At 39.7% G+C, this 20,863-nt stretch overlaps 1 protein-coding gene across 4 annotated transcripts in view; it reads right to left on the bottom strand.

Moving 5' to 3' along the window:
- LOC126299607 (protein purity of essence) overlaps positions 1 to 20,863 on the bottom strand; it is a 417,439-nt gene that overhangs the window by 251,484 nt on the left and 145,092 nt on the right. For all 4 annotated transcript variants that reach the window (XM_049991638.1, XM_049991641.1, XM_049991639.1 and 1 more), the window contains exons 20-23: positions 13,321 to 13,453; positions 13,112 to 13,210; positions 801 to 1,014; positions 550 to 707 (exon numbers count right to left, since the gene is read on the bottom strand). In XM_049991638.1, the coding sequence (XP_049847595.1) occupies positions 550 to 707; positions 801 to 1,014; positions 13,112 to 13,210; positions 13,321 to 13,453 (604 nt within the window). The remainder of the gene's footprint in view (positions 1 to 549; positions 708 to 800; positions 1,015 to 13,111; positions 13,211 to 13,320; positions 13,454 to 20,863) is intronic.

A 20,863-nucleotide genomic window follows, 5' to 3' on the forward strand; every position in this document is an offset into this window, starting at 1 on the left:
GTGGTGCAAAGAGAAATATGACCGAACACCAATTTTGGTTACAGCAACATTCTTCAGGTTCCATTTGTAGCGATTCTATTGAGATAAGCATTTTACAAAACTATATTAACCTTGTCAGTGGTTATCAGTTCCATAATACACAAAATATGTTGTTTCTACTGTCTGTTCTCAGCACAAATTATACAAAACATCAAAAGCCAAGGCCATCAGACAGCTCAGTTTAGCACTTCCACCATTGATGGTGCTGACCATGTCACTGAACAGCACAGTCACAGTCTCATTATTACATTCATCAACAATATACAAATTACATACAATACATTAATAAACAGCACAACACAAAAATGCTGCATCAGTATTTGTTGACTCACATGAAGATGACTGTTAAATAACACCCAAAAGAGTGTACTTGGAAGTAAACGATAATCAGCTCCAACTACTGAAATTTAATTGAGTTGTCCTTGTGTTTATCTAACAAAGGTGACAATATAATAGCTGCACTTCACACAATGAGAGATTTGGTATTACAACTGTGATAATGTCACTTACTGTATATGTTTAGTGATAAAAGTCACAAGTGAATTTGTTAAATATTTCAGTGACATATTAAGGCTAGAAGACAGTTCACATGAGAGGGCTGTGACATGATTTCCTAATATTTCCATCATAAAACTCTCAGAAGGGATGATGTCACCACGGTATTTCACCTGCAAAATAAAATGCAAAATTTGAAACAATTATGACAAATGTAAATTAGGGAACTACATAATGTAATAAGAATGGATAAAATGTATCATTACCCAATCATATTTAATAATGTCTTGTCCCCATTTGTCCAAGAAGCTTATTACTGTGTGAGGTAGAAGACCCAATAGTGTTGCTGAAATTGCAAATGTTTTCACATTTCTGTTTGTGCTAATGAATAACATTTCTCCAATGGTTGAAAGATCCTGTAGGTAAAATCGATCAGTTACAGAGCTCATCATGTGTTCAATCTGATATAAAATGCCTGACCTAAAAAGAGAAAGAAATTACAGACAAATTAAAAAAAAATTAGGGTGCCAAAAATACAAAATACGATTTTATTTTTTTAATAACAAGATATCAACTCTTGAAATAAGAAACACATTCACAACAAGCACAGAAAAAATGTGAAAATGAAGTGTATACATTGTTACAGATTTCTCGTAATACAAGGTACTTCATTTTTTTTAATTACTGACAAGTAAGAGTGTTTACTTGATCACCAACCTCTAAACAAGGACACATGGCTTACAAACACAAAAGACAAAAACTGTTGAACACAAACAATGAAAAATTTACCATTCCTTTGTTAACACAAAATACTAAGTTTTAAAGGATACTAATCAATAAATATTTAACTGTATTGTGACTGGAGATGAACCTAACTACTGAAAACACTATGTTGGAATTAAATATCTATTTCACGAAAAGATGAAAATGTCCAACTATCAGGTAACAGCTTTTTATTTTTTGAATAATCAGTTGCCTGACAAATAACAGAGTTACACTCATACCTACACTTTTCAGATTTTAGTAAATGAAATGAGGATGATGAGAGCTGTTCAAAACCGATTGAAACACCTTCATCAGTAACAAAAAGACAAGAAATGTGTCTACCTTTTGTGACAAATTACAGTCCATGTGTCCCTGAACGTTATTGAGGCGTGAGAAGGAGTGAATGTATGAATGTGTCAGCCATTAAAATTTTAGATGACTTATCCAAGGTGTGGGTTCCTGTAGTCATGTCCTAGTTCATGAACCACGGGCAACATAGGAGTGCCCGAGTAAGCGGTCCTGACAGTCGGGATACCAGTTACTTTGGAAGAAGGCTGGGCATCTCTGACATTTTCTGAGTCGTGGTCACCTTTGTGCTCATACGGCAAAAACTACCAAATCCACCGGTTAGTCCCTCAACCGTTAGGGGTAAAACCCAATGGCACTCGGGGCAAGTAAGGCTAGCAACCTGCTTCCCTGGTACTTTCAATATGATGCTGGCAACAATCAGAGCAAAATGCCTCGGACCCTTGGAGGTGACGGAGTTCCACCTCTAACTGACAAACCAGGGACTCCTAAGATACGACTTGGCAAACAAATGGTAATGAGATGGGGAGCTGTTAATATCAATGGCAGCTACTCAGGGAAGAAGGTAGAGCTGGCAGAGGCTGCAAGTAAGATGGGGCTGGATGTTTTAGCTGTTAGTGACATTCGGTTAAGGGGTGAGAAAGAAGAGGAAGTGGGAGAATACAAGGTCTACCTGTCAGGAGTCAAAGCAGAAATAGCACAATGGGGTGTAGGGCTTTACATCAGGAAAGAATTGGAACCCAGTGTAGTTGCAATAAGGTATGTAAACGAACGACTGATATGGATAGATTTGACAGTGTCTAGCTAGAAAATTAGGATTGTGTCAGTATATTCGTATTCGTCAGTATATTCGTATATTGAATGTAGTCAATTACAGTCATTGGAAAAGGAATGGACAACGTACAGAGACACATTACTAGAAGTGGCTAAAGAATGTCTTGGAACAGTAGTGTGTAAAAGTAGGATGAAGCAAACAGCTTGGTGGAATGACACAGTCAAGGAAGCCTGTAAAAGGAAAAAGAAGGCGTATAAAAAATGGCTACATACAAGAGCTCAGGTAGAAAGAGAAAGTTATGTTGAAGAAAGAAACAAAGCCAAACAGATAAATGCAGCATCCAAGAAGAAATCTTGGGAAGACTTTGGAAACAGGTTGGAGAGTATGGGTAAAGCTGCTGGAAAACCAATCTGGAGTGTAATTAGCAGTCTTCGAAAGGGAGGTAAGAAGGAAATGACAAGTATTTTGGACAGGTCAGGAAAACTGCTGGTGAATCCTGTGGATGCCTTGAGCAGATGGAGGGAATATTTTGAAGAGTTGCTCAATGTAGGTGAAAATACGATCAGTAATGTTTCAGATTTCGAGGTAGAATGGGATAGGAATGATGATGGAAATAGGATCACATTTGAGGAAGTGGAGAAAATGGTCAATAGATTGCAGTGCAATAGAGCAGCTGGGGTGGATGAAATTAAGTCAGAACTCATCAAATACAGTGGAATGGCAGGTCTTAAATGGCTACACAGGATAATTGGAATGGCCTGGGAGTCGGGACAGGTTCCATCAGACTGGACAAAAGCAGTAATCACACCAATCTTTAAACATGGAAACAGAAGAGATTGTAACAACTACAGAGGTATCTCTTTAATCAGTGTGGTGGGTAAAATCTTCTCAGGTATTGTTGAAAGGAAAGTGCGAGTACTAGTTGAGGACCAATTGGATGAAAATGAGTGTGGGTTTAGGCCTCTTAGAGGTTGTCAGGACCAGATCTTTAGCTTACGGCAAATAATGGAGAAGTGTTATGAGTGGAACAGGGAATTGTATCTATGCTTTATAGATCTAGAAAAGGCATATGACTGGGTTCCTAGGAGGATGTTATTGTCTGTTCTACGAGATTATGGAATAGGAGGCAAACTTTTGCAAGCAATTAAAGGTCTTTACATGGATAGTCAGGCAGCAGTTAGAGTTGACAGTAAATTGAGTTCATGGTTCAGAGTAGTTTCAGGGGTAAGACAAGGCTGCAACCTGTCTCCACTATTGTTCATATGATTTATGGATCATATGTTGAAAACAATAGACTGGCTGGGTGAGATTAAGATATGGGAACACAAAATAAGCAGTCTTGCATATGCGGATGACTTAGTTGTGATGGCAGATTCGATTGAAAGTTTGCAAAGTAATATTTGAGAGCTAGACCAGAAATGTAAGGACTATGGTAAGAAGATAAGCATATCCAAAACGAAAGTAATGTCGGTGGGAAATAAATATAAACGGATTGAGTGCCAAATAGAAGGAACAAATTTAGAACAGGTGGACGGTTTCAAGTACTTAGGATGCATATTCTCACAGGATGGCAACATAGTGAAAGAACTGGAAACAAGGTGTAGCAAAGCCAATGCAGTGAGCACTCAGCTACGATCTACTCTCTTCTGCAAGAAGGAAGTCAGTACCAAGACTAAGTTACCTGTGCACCGTTCAATCTTTCGACCAACTTTGTTGTATGGGAGCGAAAGCTGGGTGGACTCAGGTTACCTTATCAACAAGGTTGAGGTTACGGATATGAAAGTAGCTAGGATGATTTCAGGTACTAGTAGATGGGAACAATGGCAGGAGGGTGTCCACAATGAGGAAATCAAAGAAAAACTGGGTATGAACTCTATAGATGTAGCAGTCAGGGCAACAGGCTTAGGTGGTGGGGTCATGTTACACACATGGGCACATGGGAGAAGCAAGGCTACCCAAGAGACTCATGGGTTCAGCAGTAGAGGGTAGGAGGAGGTGGGGCAGACCAAGGAGAAGGTACCTGGATTCAGTTAAGAATGAGTTTGAAGTAATAGGTTTAACATCAGAAGAGGCACCAATGTTAGCACTGAATAGGGGAACATGGAGGAATTTTATAAGGGGGCTATGCTCCAGACTGAATGCTGAAAGGCATAATCAGTCTTAAATGATGATCCATTGATGCAATGACTCTTGACCGAGGACAGAATTATCTTCAAACCTATGTTGAAATCATGACTGCTTGATAGTTCCTACTCTGTACAGGAATTTCTGAATATAATACTGTACTGCACTGTGTGTTATGATTCATTTTAAAGGCAATTGTTTGAACCATCAGCTACTAGAGACAAAATTTATGTATTTTAATATGACCCAGTAATGAAATGTCAAATTTATCAACAATACTCTTCAACACCAACCATACTGACTACAAAAGACTACATTCAAATTAACATGGCACATGAAACTTGAAATACATACATTGGATTATGGTCCTTATTACTCAAAATTAAATATCAGAACTAATATTAAGAGAAGGGAGATCAATACTGGAAATTCACATGAAAAATTTGGCAAAAAATGTATCAAAGGATCTCATAGCTTACCAACAGCAACAATAATAAAGTGTGGCACTGATCTCCATTGAGCAAGTCTGTATTTGAGCTAGTCTGTAAATAGGAGTTTGACATATCATGTAGGTGTTTCATCCAACTACACAGACGGTACTAAATTATAGATATATCAGCCGAAAGTTTGACTGTGTCAGTGAAAAGAGCCATCATTTGCCTAAAATTTAAACAAACAAGTCCTGAACTGTAGCTATTAGAATCTTTCCACTCATGCAAAACTTACTCCAGATTGAGTAGTAGTGCAAGTGACAGATAATGAGAGTGGAACAGGTCTAGTAGTTCTATTGTATCAAAATAAGCTGCCTGCAGCAACTGGAGACAAATATAAACCCTTGTTTGCATCCTCAGCAAAATATGACTGCCTAACAACTACATCCATCAGGGTGAAAAATAAGCCCTTGATGGAAACAGATTACATAGACAGATATTATTCTACTGAGCAGTAGTAATTGGGAAAAAGAAACTTTGTCAATTTGTTTTCAAATGTAGTTGTGCTGTCTATTACACATTTTATATCACTAACTAAGTGATTAAAACTTTTGGTGGCAGCACTGTGCACCCCTTCTAGTGCTATAGACAACCTTAATGTAGAATAATGGTCATTTTTTCTTCTGATATTGTAATTATGTATATCACTGTTCCACTTGAACTGTAGAGGGTTATTTGCAACAGAATTCATGAGTGAATACATATACTGTGAAGCGTTAGTCAAAATGCCTAATTTCTGAAACAGATGGCTACAACGTGATTGCTTGTGAGCATGAAATTCTTACTGAATGTTTATGAAATATAAAAACTTACTTTCTTAACAGTAGAACGCCCAGAGGGGTCAAAATGACTTATTTGTAATATTTATGTTTCACTGAATGACTGGAGCAACATTTCCTTTCACAAAATTTATATATTTCAAATGTATTAACAATATATTGAAAAACAATATATTTTGCACAATGATTATTATATTTTCTAGCTTTCACCTGTAACACTCTTAGTGCTCATACTGAACCCTTTATGATAAAACTATAATTTTGTTTATTGGTATGCCTTACATTTATTTCAGGCACTTCCAGATTTGAGCTATTTTACTCTATGCTGCAATAATTAACTTCTGTTCATAATATTGATGTACGAATGGACAATAGTGCGCCTTGGGGCCTACCTTTTTGTGTGGAAACCCTGAGTAGAGAGAGATTCTGTGAAATTATGAGATTTATAAGGTTAAAGGAGAAGTCAACACACCCTATATGTTTACAGACTGATAAATTAGCATTGGTTCCAGTAGCCTGAAACAAATTCATAGAAAACTGCATGTGTTACACAGCCGGATCTGACGCAATGATAGACAAGCAACTCTTCCCAAACAAAACTAACTGTGTGTCCATCCGTACAATTCATGGCTTCAAAGCCTGACAAGTTTGGACAAAAGTACTGGATAAATGTTGATAGCAAGTACCTTCTCAATGGTTTCCCTCATCTCAGTAAGGACAATGCACAAACCAAAGAAAAGATGAAAGGGTTCCGGATTATGTAGTGATGCATCCTATGGAACCATTTCCATCCAAAGACGGAAATGTCACTATAGTTAATTACTTCACTTCCGTCAAACTAGCCAAGAAATTGACATAATAGTCAATCTCCATTGTAGGAACAGTAAGTAGAGCAAGAAGAGAAATACTACATGCTCTTAAGTCTTTGAAGGCCTGCCTGCATTAGGCAACATTCTTAAAATGTGATGGTGTTTCATTGGTGGTGTATCAAGGAATGGAAGAAAAAAAAAAAGTGCTTTTGATGAGTTCCTTTCATCCTACAACTTCAGAAACTGTAAGTTATTATAACAAGACAAAGTTAGCAGTTGATATTGTAAATACATGGACAGGCTGTATTCAGTCAAGGCCTCCTCAACAAGATAGCCAGTACAACCATTCTACAATACTCTTGATCCAGTAGGAATAAATCCATCTGTAGTATTCAGGGCTGTTCCTGGGAAGAAGATCAAAAGAAGAAATTTTGTTCAGCAACTTGCACAGGAACTACACACCAAATGTCTGAAGAGTCACTCACTTTGTGGGACGGCAGATTGTTATGAAAATAATGGAAATGAAAATTAAGACAAAATAGTACAGAAAAATAAAAAATAAAATGTCACACTCAAACTCAGTGAGTGTAATGAAACTACTTCCAAGTTCACTGTTTGTAAGAAGATGGTTCGTGGAAAATACACAAAAAAACTGAATAGACATGTGTCAATTGTATGGAAGTATGAATAGCTAAATTACTGTAAACATGAATAATTCAACTTTTCTAAGCATTTAAAACTTCATAAATGCCCCTCACTTGCTTAACTCTTGTTTGAGTTTTACAGGTTCCAGTCCATGTTATTGAAATGAATTAAATCAAGACACTAAGCTGTCAAAAGGCATCAATATACATCAACGGAGACAGTTGAAAATGTGTGTCCTGAGCGGGACACAAACTCGGGATCTCCTGCTTACATGTCAAACACTATATCCATCTGAGCCACTGAGGGCACAGTGGATAATGTGACTGCAAGGATTTATCCCTTGCATGCTCCCCATGAGATCCACATTCCCAACTCGATGTCCACACACTACATTTGTTGTGCCCCTGCCCATTACACTCATTACTCGTGGCAGACAATCTTACCGAGTCCCGTATGAGTTTGGGCAATGTGTGTGCTTCCATCACAGAAGGAGGAGGTCAATGGCCGGTTAGCCTTGACTATATTAAGATGGTGTATATTCTTTCGGACTCTGATATTATTCGTGATCTGTTAAATTTCATCCACAATTCTGTATCTTAAAAGGTTACAAATCACGTAGAAACATTAAAATGTAATAATTGCAAACAGTTTGAAATAATAATTCAAAACATTACTGTCACAGAGTGGAGGTCAAAATGACTCCTCTGGGCGTTAGAGGGAACAGGAAAAGGCTGGGCATCCTAGTGTCAAAGATGAATTATCCAGAACATTATTCCATACAACATTATTAAAAGAAAATATGCAAAGTATGGCAACTTATTTATTTGCTTGCAATGATATGAAGTGCAAATGGAGCTGAACTGAGTTGTTTCAGGATTTAAAAATGCTGTTTTCCCCATTTAAATTTTCACAGTTTCCTCACCATGTGTTATATTTATCATCGCTGCAGTTCCTTTACATGTGTTGAACTGAACAAGTGTCTTTTTGAAGTTGAGAGAGATCATTTGCAAACAACCACTAAATAATACTTTTAAGAACATTATCAACCTTTTATTCAGTTGCTGTATGTATGTGTGGACTGATTACAATACTAGTGTCACCTGCAAAAGAATTACTTCAGTTTCTTGTATATTAGAAGACTGTTCACATATACACTATGGATCAAAACTATTCTGACACCTGGCTGAAAATGACTTACAAGTTTGTGGCGCACTCCATCAGTAATTCTGGAATTCAATATTGTGTTGACCCACCCTTATCCTTGATGACAGCTTCCAGTCTAGCAGGCATACGTTCAATAAGGCGCTGGAAGGTTTTTGGGGGAATGGCAACCCATTCTTCACGGAGTGCTGCACTGAGGAGAAGTATTGATGTCTGTTGGTGAGGCCTGGCACAAAGTCGGCGTTCCAAAACATCCCAAAGGTCTTCTATAGGATTCAGGTCAGAACTCTGTGCAGGCCAGTCCATTATACGGATGTGGTCATGTTGAAAGGTGCAATCACCATCCCTGAATTGCTCTTCAACAGCAGGTAGCAAGAAGGTGCTTAAGCTTTCAATGTAGGCCTCTGCTGTGGTAGTGCCATGCAAAACAACAAGGGGTGCAAGCCCCCTCCATGTAAACCACGACCACACTATAACACCACCGCCTCCGAATTTTACTGTTGGCGCTACACACACAGGCATATGATGTTCACAGGGCATTCGCCATTCCCACACCCGGCCAACAGATCGTCACATTCTGTACTGTGATTCTCACTCCACGCAATGTTTTTCCACTTTCAATTGTCCGATGTTTACACTCCTTACACCAAGTGAAGCGTCGTTAGGCATTTACCGGCGTAATGTGTGGCTCATGAGCAGCCACTTGATCGTGAAATCCAAGTTTTCTCACTTCCAACCACCTGACCACGTTCGAAGACCATGAGCTCTGCAGAGCACCCCATTCTGATCTCCCACAATGTCTAATTACTACTGAGGTTGCTGGTATGGAGTACCTGGCAGTAGGTGGCAGCACAATGCACCTAATATGAAAGACATATGTTTTTTGAGGTGTCTGGATACTTTTGATCACATAGTGTATAAGACTAAGCCTTGTGGAACTCCTAAAGACAATCTCCTGCAACAGTGGGAAATGCCAGTGTGGCTGTCCTTTGCGCACTGAAGTTTCCCTGAGCTGGCTTCAAGTGGGCAGAGTCTGTGCATGCCTGTAGCTTCCTGTCCAGCCTCTGGTTGTGCGCTAACAGTTCTTCTATTGCCTACTGCTGTTCCTCCGAGGTCACCAACTTGCTTTAGTGCCTAGTTCTCAATGGTTTGTCCAGATACAAATCATAGTTTGTATGCGAGGATGGAAGTGTTAGACCACTCGTGGTTACGTATCATTCCCAGTGCTGGAACTTCAGCACAAGTTTAGCCTATAGATCACATCTGGGAATTTGAGTAGGATCATCATCTCATTTTCATCTTGGATTTCAGCTAGAGTCAATTCCAGTTAATGCATGAACATCTTGTTTATGTTGTGGTTCACAACTTTTCTTACACAAAAAGCTGTCTAGTGCTATTAGAAATAAACACACATCCTTAACAGAACCAAAGAAGACAACATTGGAAATATTTTATGAACAACAGGAAAGGAAGGGAGTATGTTCATTTGTGAAGCACAGGCTCAGATCAAGGGCAGGGAAGAAAACTGGCCATGTGCATTTCAAAGGAACCATCTTCATATATGCCTTGATCTATTCAGGAAGATGACAATACTCTATCAACTTCCCGAACATAAAAGATGGTCAGTCTATGGCCCAAACCCAATTCTCCCCGAATGAAAGACTAGTGTACAAACAACTGCACCACCTCACTTGCATTTTTGATTAGTATGTTGTATGCAGCAAAGTAAAGAACAAAAGTATATTTTTAATACTACAGTAAATAACTCTAATGCCAAAACTAGTGAAAGTAAGGGATTTGATTTCACAGTAGACTATGGATTGTGCGAAGTCAACCAAATTAGAGAGGCTATATCCATTTTGCCAGAGAGAAATTTTGAAGTTCCTCCAGAAACAGCGATTATGCACATGGATCCCACTGGAAGAAATGAAGCCTGGCAGAGTTACAAGAGCATCAGACTGACGTCACTGTTAAGGAAAGACTTAACAATATCTTAAAATGCGTAACAATACATCCTGGAACATATACAGATTATGATCATGTCCCACTAGTTAAACCCAAGAGACTGAAATTTAAAACTGCTTACCCCTAAATTAAACTGAAACATTATTAACATTTCAACAAAATGCAACACAAAGAGGTAGTGAAAAATATATTGATAATGACCTGCCAGGCGTAAAAGTCTATTACAATACTGACATGGGCACTGGGGAAGCCTGGATAATGTCAAAACAATGAAGGGGACAAGAAATAAGAGTGCATGCAGGTGTGATTCGGACTCTGAATATCACAGGCAGGCAGAAAACAAAGCAGAGGGTCACCAATGTGTACACGGAGAAATTAAAAGAAAATTTTGTTCAAGAGAGACAAACAGTAAAAAAATGTGTGGAAGTGAAACCATGTCGGGAAACACCCTCTTTGATGACACAATAATCAAATCTAGATGAACAAGAAGCAGAACACACTGAAAGTCAGTATGTAAGTGAGCTGCTAGGTGATGGAACTTTTTGATAATAAGTAATTTCAAGATGTAGTTGCAGCCACAGATAACGAAATATGAATTACTGCATGCTGCAACCATAACCGTCTCCCAGTATTTGGGTGTTCTTCAGAACAACCACTTAAATATACCGACACTGAGATACAGATTATAAAATGTTTTAAATAGTTTTTTATTTGTTTTAAACTCTGCTACATGGACTAAATTTCTGTCAAATATAAACAAAATATTGTGGTTTCAGAATAAATGATGTGATTGCATAATATGTAAGTTGGATTTCAGTCAAGTCATCATTCCAGATAATGCCTCAATTGACACTTGGAAGATAATAAACTACCAATTTTTTTAAGGATTCAGCTTCCTTGTTCACTTTTCACAAAAAAAAAACAAAAAACAGCATTCAATAAAATATTTAGTGTTGCCACTGATAACACCAATGGAGGCTCTACTGTCACTGTCAACACAATATTCAGTCAGCAATGAAGGTACGATTGGTGCACTTCCATAGAATATGGGCTTGACAGGGAATTGGTTTGTTGAATAACTGAATTCTCATTCAAGCATTATGCCAATTCCATGAAAACAGACAACACTGGACCAACAAATTCAAGCAGAAGAAATTCCCTGTAAGATCAAAGTTCGTTGATATGGCCAGTAAAAGTCCCAATTGTTGAAGCCATTGCCAAATTGCCCAGGAAACAAAATAGAAGTTATGCATATGGATCTTGAACAAGAATGCACATCTCACAAAAGTTGAGAGAGCAAGCAACATGAAAATAATTATACAATCATACCTGAATGAGGTAGCTTAATAACAACATTTTAATGTGCCTGAGTACACCCTCTTCAAAGAATAAAGGAGAAGTGGTTAAAGGAATACCCACTTAGGACATCATTCTACTGAATGTATTGTTTGAAAGGTGCCCAAAATGCAACTATTCCTTGAAGAGCACGAAGTCCAGATGATTCTGCATCCCCTTCAGCAGTCTGACAAGGAAGGGTCTGCAGGTCATTCAAAATCCAGCTTCCATATCACCATCAGACGCACATATGATGGGCAAGGAATTGCTTGTGGTCAAGATATCTGCTCTGTGACTCCACCGTACGTGGGGTGAGTGTTGCTTGGATTTGGCAGTCCCTCTTGAGTTGCAATCTTCCTGCTTCAAACACGTGTACTCCAAATCAGTCACACACAAGTGCTGTCACAGATCTTGTTAACTTGACCTTCCCTCGCTTGAATTAGCGTTGTGAATTCTTCTTGCTTTTGCGCTCTTACAGTTTCTGAGTTTTTTCTTGATCATGATTTTGGGCTCTTCACTTGCCAATTAGGTTGGCTTCCAGGGTTTTTGCTGACACCAAGTGTTGTGGTATGCAGTGCTCATCCTGTGCAATTTTTGTAGATGCTATTATCTCACTACGCAAGATATAACACAAGCTAAGAGGGCTCCATCTTGTAATAAGGAGGAGGCAGGGTATCTTCCCTGAACCAATTCCTCTTTCCTCCATAGAGGAGACATCTGTGGTCCCAAAAGTTACTACTGCTGTTATCTATTTTCTTACATGTTTTATCAGCAGGATTGAGAGTTATGCTAGCTGTAGGTAAGTGATGGCCAATCCACCTGTCTCCTGTGAATTTAATTATTTCTGAGTGGGATTTTTCTTATTTCTGTATCCATTAAACAGTTTAAGAGACTGTGGATAAAACTTAGAAGGTGTACATTTAGAAGGCGTAAAACAAAATTTTTGGAAAACCAGACTTCGCTACATCAAAAAATTTCAGGATGGTTCTCATATTCAGGAGTCTTTCTATCATTTACAATTTTATAAATACAATTTAGCAAATACTAATGACAGTGCTAAAATCTGTAATGTGCATACATCTATTGTATAATATTTAATGCATCCCAGATAATGTTTGAAAATTTGTTTTTGTCAGGCTATCCCATTAACTGTGGAGGCTGTCATAAACAATGTGCTTATTCAATTTAGACAAGAATGTGAAAAGCAACACACTAAGCATTTATTTAATGTCATTTACATAAACCATAAAAAAATTTACAAATTTAAATACGGATTACTACCCTACATTTACAGGCCCTTTTTTGGGAGTAATTCAATTTGACTAAATTCAATGTTCAAGCATATCTGATTTCAGTAGGACATTAATTTAATCAACATATTTCATAATGATTGCTGTAATATGTGGAGAATTTAGTTTTTACCTCATGCAGGCTAGCACACAGTCCAGAAGCTTAAAAATGTGTGGCAATAACTCTTCAGTATACAGTGCAGCAGCAGTAGCTACAGCAACTGACTCTGGGCTGGAAAAATGATAGATTATACATAAAAAATTTAAAAAAATAAAACAATGTGACTAATGTCTTAAGACAAAGTATGCATGTTTGCACTTCATTTTTAAAAGTCTGTTTACCCTTGTGTGTCTGAATCAGAGTCTTCATTTTCAAGGAAACCATCTTCAACAGTAACATGAAGCCTTGTCATCAAAACATCTAATAAGAACACATCTGTCAATTTTGGCATACTGGACTTGGGAACAAGTTGCTCTACAACAAAAGAAATGGGACATTAACAGTTTCATATTTCACTTTCTACATAAAAAGATCTGACTGCTAATATTTTATTTATTTATTTTTCCAGGTAAAATTATGGTCACCAGGCCCTGAGTAACATCTGGCAAGGCATTGCACATGTTTTACATTATATTCATTAGGACACACATGCTGTAAGAAGTCTTACTTTTTACTAGTGGATAAGGAATAACTACAACATAAATTGTAGAAACCTTACTACACACAGTTCAGAAAAAAGAAAACTTAACATATTTTATATTAATTAATGAAATATAGCTGCAATTGGTAAACAATCTCTTCTACAACTACAATTAGCGTCAAACTGTAACTATAGTAGCAAAATTTATGCAATACATGTCATATGTTTATGAAATAACTATCCTGCAAAGAAAGTTCTCTTAAATGTAAGAAGTAAGTTTCACATTTTCTCCTATTACGACTAGATCTGCCTCACCCAAACATCAGTTTTAATTCGAGCACAATAATGAGTCATGATTGACAGAAAGATCTTATTCAGGAGCTCACTCACTCGTAACTATACTGTTGTGAGTCTCTGTTTTTTGTGGTATTCTGACAAAAAATATATATTCACAGATTATTTTTCTTTCCAGCAAGAAAAACAGTTCTGAAAAGTCAGGTACTGGAATAATATGGCCATGTAAATCAGTGGTTTTGCTTATTTTCTGAAACTATATACCCATCCCTTACAAAAGTGTATCTTGTTCAAAATGGCTGATTGAGTATGAAAGTAAATGTTCCTCTTGTATCCTGGCCAGGCAAGTTTGAAAGCCCACCAGAGCATATGGAACTCGAGGACAGCTGTTAGACAGCACTGCAACACCTATGGGTGTTGGTGTTGCTGTTGTGATTGTCACCACTAGGACATGCCCGCCTTGCTGGTCTGTCAGAATCCACAACTGCCCTTTAAAGCCAGAAGCACAGCATCTCTGTAGTCAGACACCATTTCTATGGGCTGCTGCATTGATCTTGTTACGCACTGTTGTCTTTGTTCTGAAAGCGCTACGTCTTACATTCTTTACTTGCTGGACATGTTATTCTGCTGTGCTGTTCCCACTGTTTGCCTTCCTCTCACGGTTGTCCACCTGTTTACTGTCAAGTGACTTGCTGTGGTACCCTCAGCCAGTCGGTCTGTTACTACTGGGTCTTGGGTCGTTTCCAGTCTTGTCCAATTCCACTGCTCAACATAATGGATGATAAGATAAAAGGTTAGTGGTGCTCCAGTGGTGCAAAACTCATGCAACTCATGGAACAGCAGCAGCTGCAGCAGTAGTTCCAACAACAGTTCCAACAGCTATTACAACGGCTATAGACATCGTTGCTCTGTCAGGATATTCAGCAGGCTCAGGGTACCTAACCCCGCCAGGCTGTGGTCACTATAAGGTGGAAACCTGCCCACCTGTGCTTCTGCTGCTTAATGATAGCAAAGAGGATTGGGGCATGTATTCACAGAGGTTCAAACATTACTTTGCCACTTTTAGGTTTCCAACAAAACTCTCAAAGAGATGCTTTTCCTTTCTTGGGTTTCCTCAGAGACATTTTTCTTGCTAAAGAAGTTGGCTACATTCTTGAATCAAGTTGTGTTCATGTTTGAGGAGATGTGATTGTTGCAGTCAAATACTACATATACATATATTGAGGCAAATGTCAAAATACTTAAGACTCGTGAACAGAGGTTGGCAAGAGGTTCGTGAACTTACACCACTTATTGCCCGAACCACCCGTTTCTAAGCCAAAAATATCCTTTTAAAATGGGAAGAGTTACTCCAAAATATAATACCATAAGACATAAGTGAATGAAAATAAGCAAAGTAGACTAATTTTCATGTCGAATGATCACTCCCTCCAGACACCAAATAGTAAAAATGGCTGCATTAAGTCTTTGAACAAGATCCTGAATGTGGGCTTTCCACGAAAGTTTACTATCTATCTGAAACACCTGGAAATTTGAACTGTTCAGTTTCACTAACCATATGCCAATTCTGTGAAATTAAAACATCAGGTTTTGTTGAATTGTGTGCTCGAAACTGTAAAAACTGAGTGTTACTGTGATTTAGCGTTAGTTTATTTTCTACAAGCCATGAACTGCACTATTTGAAACCGAGCCAATGTTGCACACAACGTCCCTTACAAAGTCATCAGCAAACAGAAATATTTTAGAGTTACCCATAATACTAGAGGGCATATCACTTATACAAATGAGGAACACGAGTGGCTCCAACCACTGATCCCTGCAGCACCTCCCACTTGATTGTACCTCACTCAGACCCCACATCACAGCCATTCTCAACATTGTTAAAAATAACCTTTTGCTGTCTGTTGCTAAAGTAAGAGGTGAACCAATTGTGAGATACTTCCCGTATTCCATAATGGTCCAACTTCTGGAGACATGTTTTGTGACCAAGACAATCAAATGCCTTAGTTAAATCAAAAAATATGCCTAGTGTTCAAAACCTTTTGTTTAACCCAGCTAGCACTTCACAGAGAAAAGAGAATATAGTATTTTCAGTTGCTAAACAACTTCTAAAGCTGAACTGTACATTTGATAGCAAATCACGTGATATTAAAAAGGTTGTGTATGTAAGGACAATTGATCATTTTATAACTTCAGCAAACAATGTTGGCATAGAAATAGGTCTAAAATTGTCTACATTGTCCCTTCCTCCTTTTTTATAAAGTGGCTTTACTACTGAGTACTGTAATCATTCAGGAAACTGACCATCCCTAAAGGAAAAATCACAAATATGGCTAAATACAGGCCTAACATGTGCAGTACAGTACTTTAATATTCTGCTAGACACTCCATCATATCCATGAGAGTCCTTAGTCTTCAGAGGGAAGCGGTCACTGGAATGAAGATCATCAGTTGCTTCAGACTGTGCTGCATCAGCAAGGGCTGGAGGGGAGAAAGAGAGGTTGATGGCTGACGACGACCTAGCAGCAGCTGAGAAATGCCCACTGCACAATTCCTGAGACACCGTGAAGTTCTCCAAAACATGACATATGGGACAAGTAAAGTTCAAGGCCCATAATACATTATGGACATTGAAATCACCCATGAGGAGAAACAGGTGGAGGAGTTGTGCAGTAGGGCCTGTGAGAGCCTCAGGGTCTATCGCATCTGTGGAGCTAAATACAGGAAGCAGATAGTGATCTTCTGACCTACATGAACAGCAGCAGCTACTGCTTGGAGGTCAGTAACCAAGGAGATAGCAGCAGATTGGTGTGTGTTATTGACAAACACAACAATCCCTCCCTTGGCTCTTCCCCCCAGTCAGGTCATCCTATCAGTGGAGGGTATAGCCCTGTCACATAAGGGCATCAGTAGGTTTGAAACATGTTTTCTGTAAACACAAGCACATGGGGTATGCTTGTGTCAGGAGTTTCAGTTCCTCCACATGAGTCCTGAACCCAATTATGTTGTACTGTAGTATGCAAGCCATTTATCATGGGGTTTGCACTTTCACACTGTCTTTCCACTGGGGTGGGGAGCCCACAACAGGTAGAGATTCAGCCTAGGCGCAAGATGGTTGCCCTGGACAGACTTTGCAATCCATTGCCTCTGAGGTAGAAGCAGCAGAATCATCAAGTTGAATGACGTTGACATGACCTGTTTTCGCCTGTGGTGGAAGTTTCTCATTTGCTTTTTCAGTCTGAGAGGGCTTTTCAGGAGATTCCACAGCAGCGATGGAGGCAAAGCCAGACTTTTTTTGCCAGACAAACTTTACAGGTACGTGGAGCTCAACAATGGTGGCAACTGTGGCTTTAACTGATGTTCTCAGGAGTACTATGGGCTCTGAAACGAATGCAGCTTGACAAGTGCACTGACAAATGCAGGTACTACTGCTGATACTAGCAAACTCCATTTGTGTAGAAGTGTTGGTTGTCAAAATAGGATTTTTAAGGGTCGAAGCTAAAGATGTAGTGAATGTGGGAGGCTATGTGGCCTTATATATCTTCTTGGCCTCACCATATGGGACGCGTTTCAATGTTTTAATTTCCTTTTTTCTTCCTTTCTTCAATGAAGATCCTGCATTCTCCACTCCAGAATGGGTGATCCCTAGAGCAATTTACACACTTTGGAAGAGAGAAGCAACCAACTTCATCATGGGTGGCCTTGTCACATTTGTCACAAGTGGCTCCTTCTTTACATCCTAGGATGGTGTGCCCATTGGCATGTAAATCAGCACATTGCGTTGGGGACGTAGGGCTGCATGCTTAGGCGAAGAAAAGCTGCCTTGATATGCTTTGGAGTTTTGTGCTATTGAAGGTAAAGATGAATGTGTCAGATTGTACGAGATCCCCATCCGCCCTTTTCAAATTATTTTTCCACATCAACGACTCCTCCTTGAGCCATTTCATCTTTCATTTCCTCCTTGGGAATGTCGACCAGACCTCAACACAACACCTTTGCTGTAATTCAAGGTGTCGTGGAGCTCCGTTCCCCAAGCCACTTAGCTTTCCGGAAGTTGGTGACATGTTGAAACTAGCAGTTTCAACCAATAGGGTGCCACTATGCAATCTCTTGACTGATTTCAATGTCCTTGTAATGCTGTCTTAACCTTTCTGAATTTAAAAAGTAAGACCTTCTCAAAGTTGCTCTCCTTGCATTTCATGACCAAAAACACATTCTGACCAGTAGCATTCATTCTGTTACTATTGACAGAAGAAATCTGCAAATATCTTGCATCTGGAAGACTGGCTACATGAGCTCACTTGTTAGATTGAGGGTTGGAGCCTACCAGTGGCCCACCCTTTCCACTTGGTGGATGAAGAGAAAATTTTGAAGGATCCATCTCAGTCCTGTGAGCAGCTAGGGAAATAAAGATCCACCTAGAACAGAGACACCCCCCCCCCCTGGCATGCCTAGGTAAACCCAATAAAACTGAGTTGTGGCAGATTCTTCAGAGGTTGCCCACTAATGACTTTCCATCTCAACGGTCATGCATCTCATCAGCACGCAGCACACCTAGAGATTGAAGAGCTTTTTATAGAGGTTTTTACAATCCTCACAATCCAGGTGGTCACTGAAGCATGCCCAGAGCTTAAGGTGACAGAGGACTAGCAACACTTACCAGTCCTCAGCTCCAGAGCCCTAGGGTTGGCAAGCTCGTGCCCAGCAAACGAATGCAGAGCCCCTAACAATGTGGACAATGGATTTGCAAAGGTTGATTCAACGTTGAGATTTCACTATCGTGAACCTGACTTGTAAAACCTCATATGCAGATTCTTTGATTGACAATTTAGTGATCCAAATACCTCCCCAGCTGAAAGTACGCACTGCAAATCTGAAAGTGGACAACCTTTCCTTGTACGATATCTTGAAAACTGTGCACGCTTTTGAGATTGCACAGGCAGCAAACAAATGCCTCATGGCTTGTCCCCAGGTTACAGGATCCAGCTACTGCCTTGGGGGTGGAATAATCTTTAAGTCTTTTACCCAAAGGCGGAATTATGATTCTTCACTTTCAGACATGTCAATGGCCTCTGAACAGCCAGTATGCAGCAGGGTCTCCCATTGTGGCCCCGACTGCTTCATGGGACACTCACATGCAGACTGTCCAGAATGTTGGGTGCACTGCAACCATTGTGTGCGAGACATGGGCATCTCTGAACAGTCCATGATAAAGCATTGAGACAGTTAGATCCCAGTCCCCACAAGTGCCAAGAAACTAAAAATGGACTTCAGGTGGCTGTTTCTCATGGTGATCCTTCTGCTATTAAGTTGTTTAGCAATCTAACAATTGTGAATCCTTGATAAACCTCCAAATATATGCTCATCAGTGTTCCCCTACTTGGACCTGTCTTCCTGTGCACTGGTTGCATATGGTGACTGTTCGATTCCTCTCCGTGGTCAATTCACGATCATCATGGCCTGAAGATATGCCACACGAACAGTAACACTGTTTGTGGTCAATAGTCACTCTGCTGGCACCATTTTCGGTCTGGTTGTCTTGTCACAGTTTGGATTTCCATCACTGATGAGGTTCAGGTCGTCTCTGATATAGTTTCCTTCCAGAAACTCTACGAACTCTGCATTCATGCCTTTTTTAAACCTGGCCTGAGGTGTACCACACATCTAGAGACTCATTTCTCCTTAACACTAGATGCAGTGCCCCATTTCTAATGAGCTCATCCTATTCCTGTCTCCCTATAGACAGCCATTAAGCAGGCACTCTTTCATCCCCACGAAGCTAGGGTTATTTAACGTGTAAAAATCAGTGCTTTGGCCACATTTGTGTAAAGGATCCCAATGGCTCCATCCGGCTATGCAGAGGTTTTAAATTGGCAATCAATGCGCAGCCGCATGTGGAAATCTAACCAATACAATGCCCACAGGACCACCTCATAAAGTTTGTTGGAGATTAATATTTTTTTAAGATCCTGCTGACTCCTATTTGCATATCACACTGGATGAGGAATGACAACACATTACAGTCATCAACACTCCCTTTAGAATATACAAATATGAGCACTTATCCTTTGAGATCTCTTCCACACCAGCAATCTTCCAGAGATACCTGGAACAGTTAGTAGGTTCTACCATCGCATGTACCAATTACTTTGACGACTCAATTGTCATGAGCACTTTGTCTCAGAATCACTAGCGGACCCTATGTGCCCTCCCTAATATTTTGTGTAAAGCAGGGCTCAAGTGCAGCCTATAAAAATGCTCTTTTTTTCAGGAGCAGGTGGAATGCCTAGAACACTTTCTCAACAAAGAAGGAATCCATCACACAACTGAAGCATCTGCTATGCTCAGCGCTCTGCCTTGGTCACTATTCTCATATGTCCCCTGGTTTTGGCTGCTGATACTTCCCCTTATGACACTTTTGCAGTGCTGGCTCATAGGAGTGATAACAGTACTGCGCCAGAGTCCCTGACACCTGCTGAAAAGAGCTACTTCCAGATTCAAAAATATATCTTTAGTGAGTTCTATGTTTACCTTTCCAGGACTAAGTTTACGTTCATGACAGACCGCATACCATTGGTAGCAGTCTTTAGACTCTACTCTCGGTTTCCCGAGTGGACAGCTAGATGGCTCCAGTGTTGGGCACTTTTGCTCAGCTCCTAAAATTACACCAATAAGTATAAGTCTACAGCACAACATGCAGAAGTGGATTCTGTCTCTTAACTGCCCTCAGGAGCAGACCTTACACTTGACCAATGAGAAGTATCCCATTTCCACACTGATGTTGAATGGCAGCATGGCTTGGAAGGATTTCCCATTACACATCCACGCTGCTGCAGACACATGCCACAATCCTATCTTCTGGTGTGTCATGCACAATGTGCTCCATGTGTGGCTGACATTTTTTCATGTCTACTGATCCAGAACTCTGGGCCTGGGCTCCCCTCTCACAC

This window comes from Schistocerca gregaria, chromosome X (genome assembly GCF_023897955.1).
Source record: "Schistocerca gregaria isolate iqSchGreg1 chromosome X, iqSchGreg1.2, whole genome shotgun sequence".
NCBI lineage: Eukaryota > Metazoa > Arthropoda > Insecta > Orthoptera > Acrididae > Schistocerca > Schistocerca gregaria.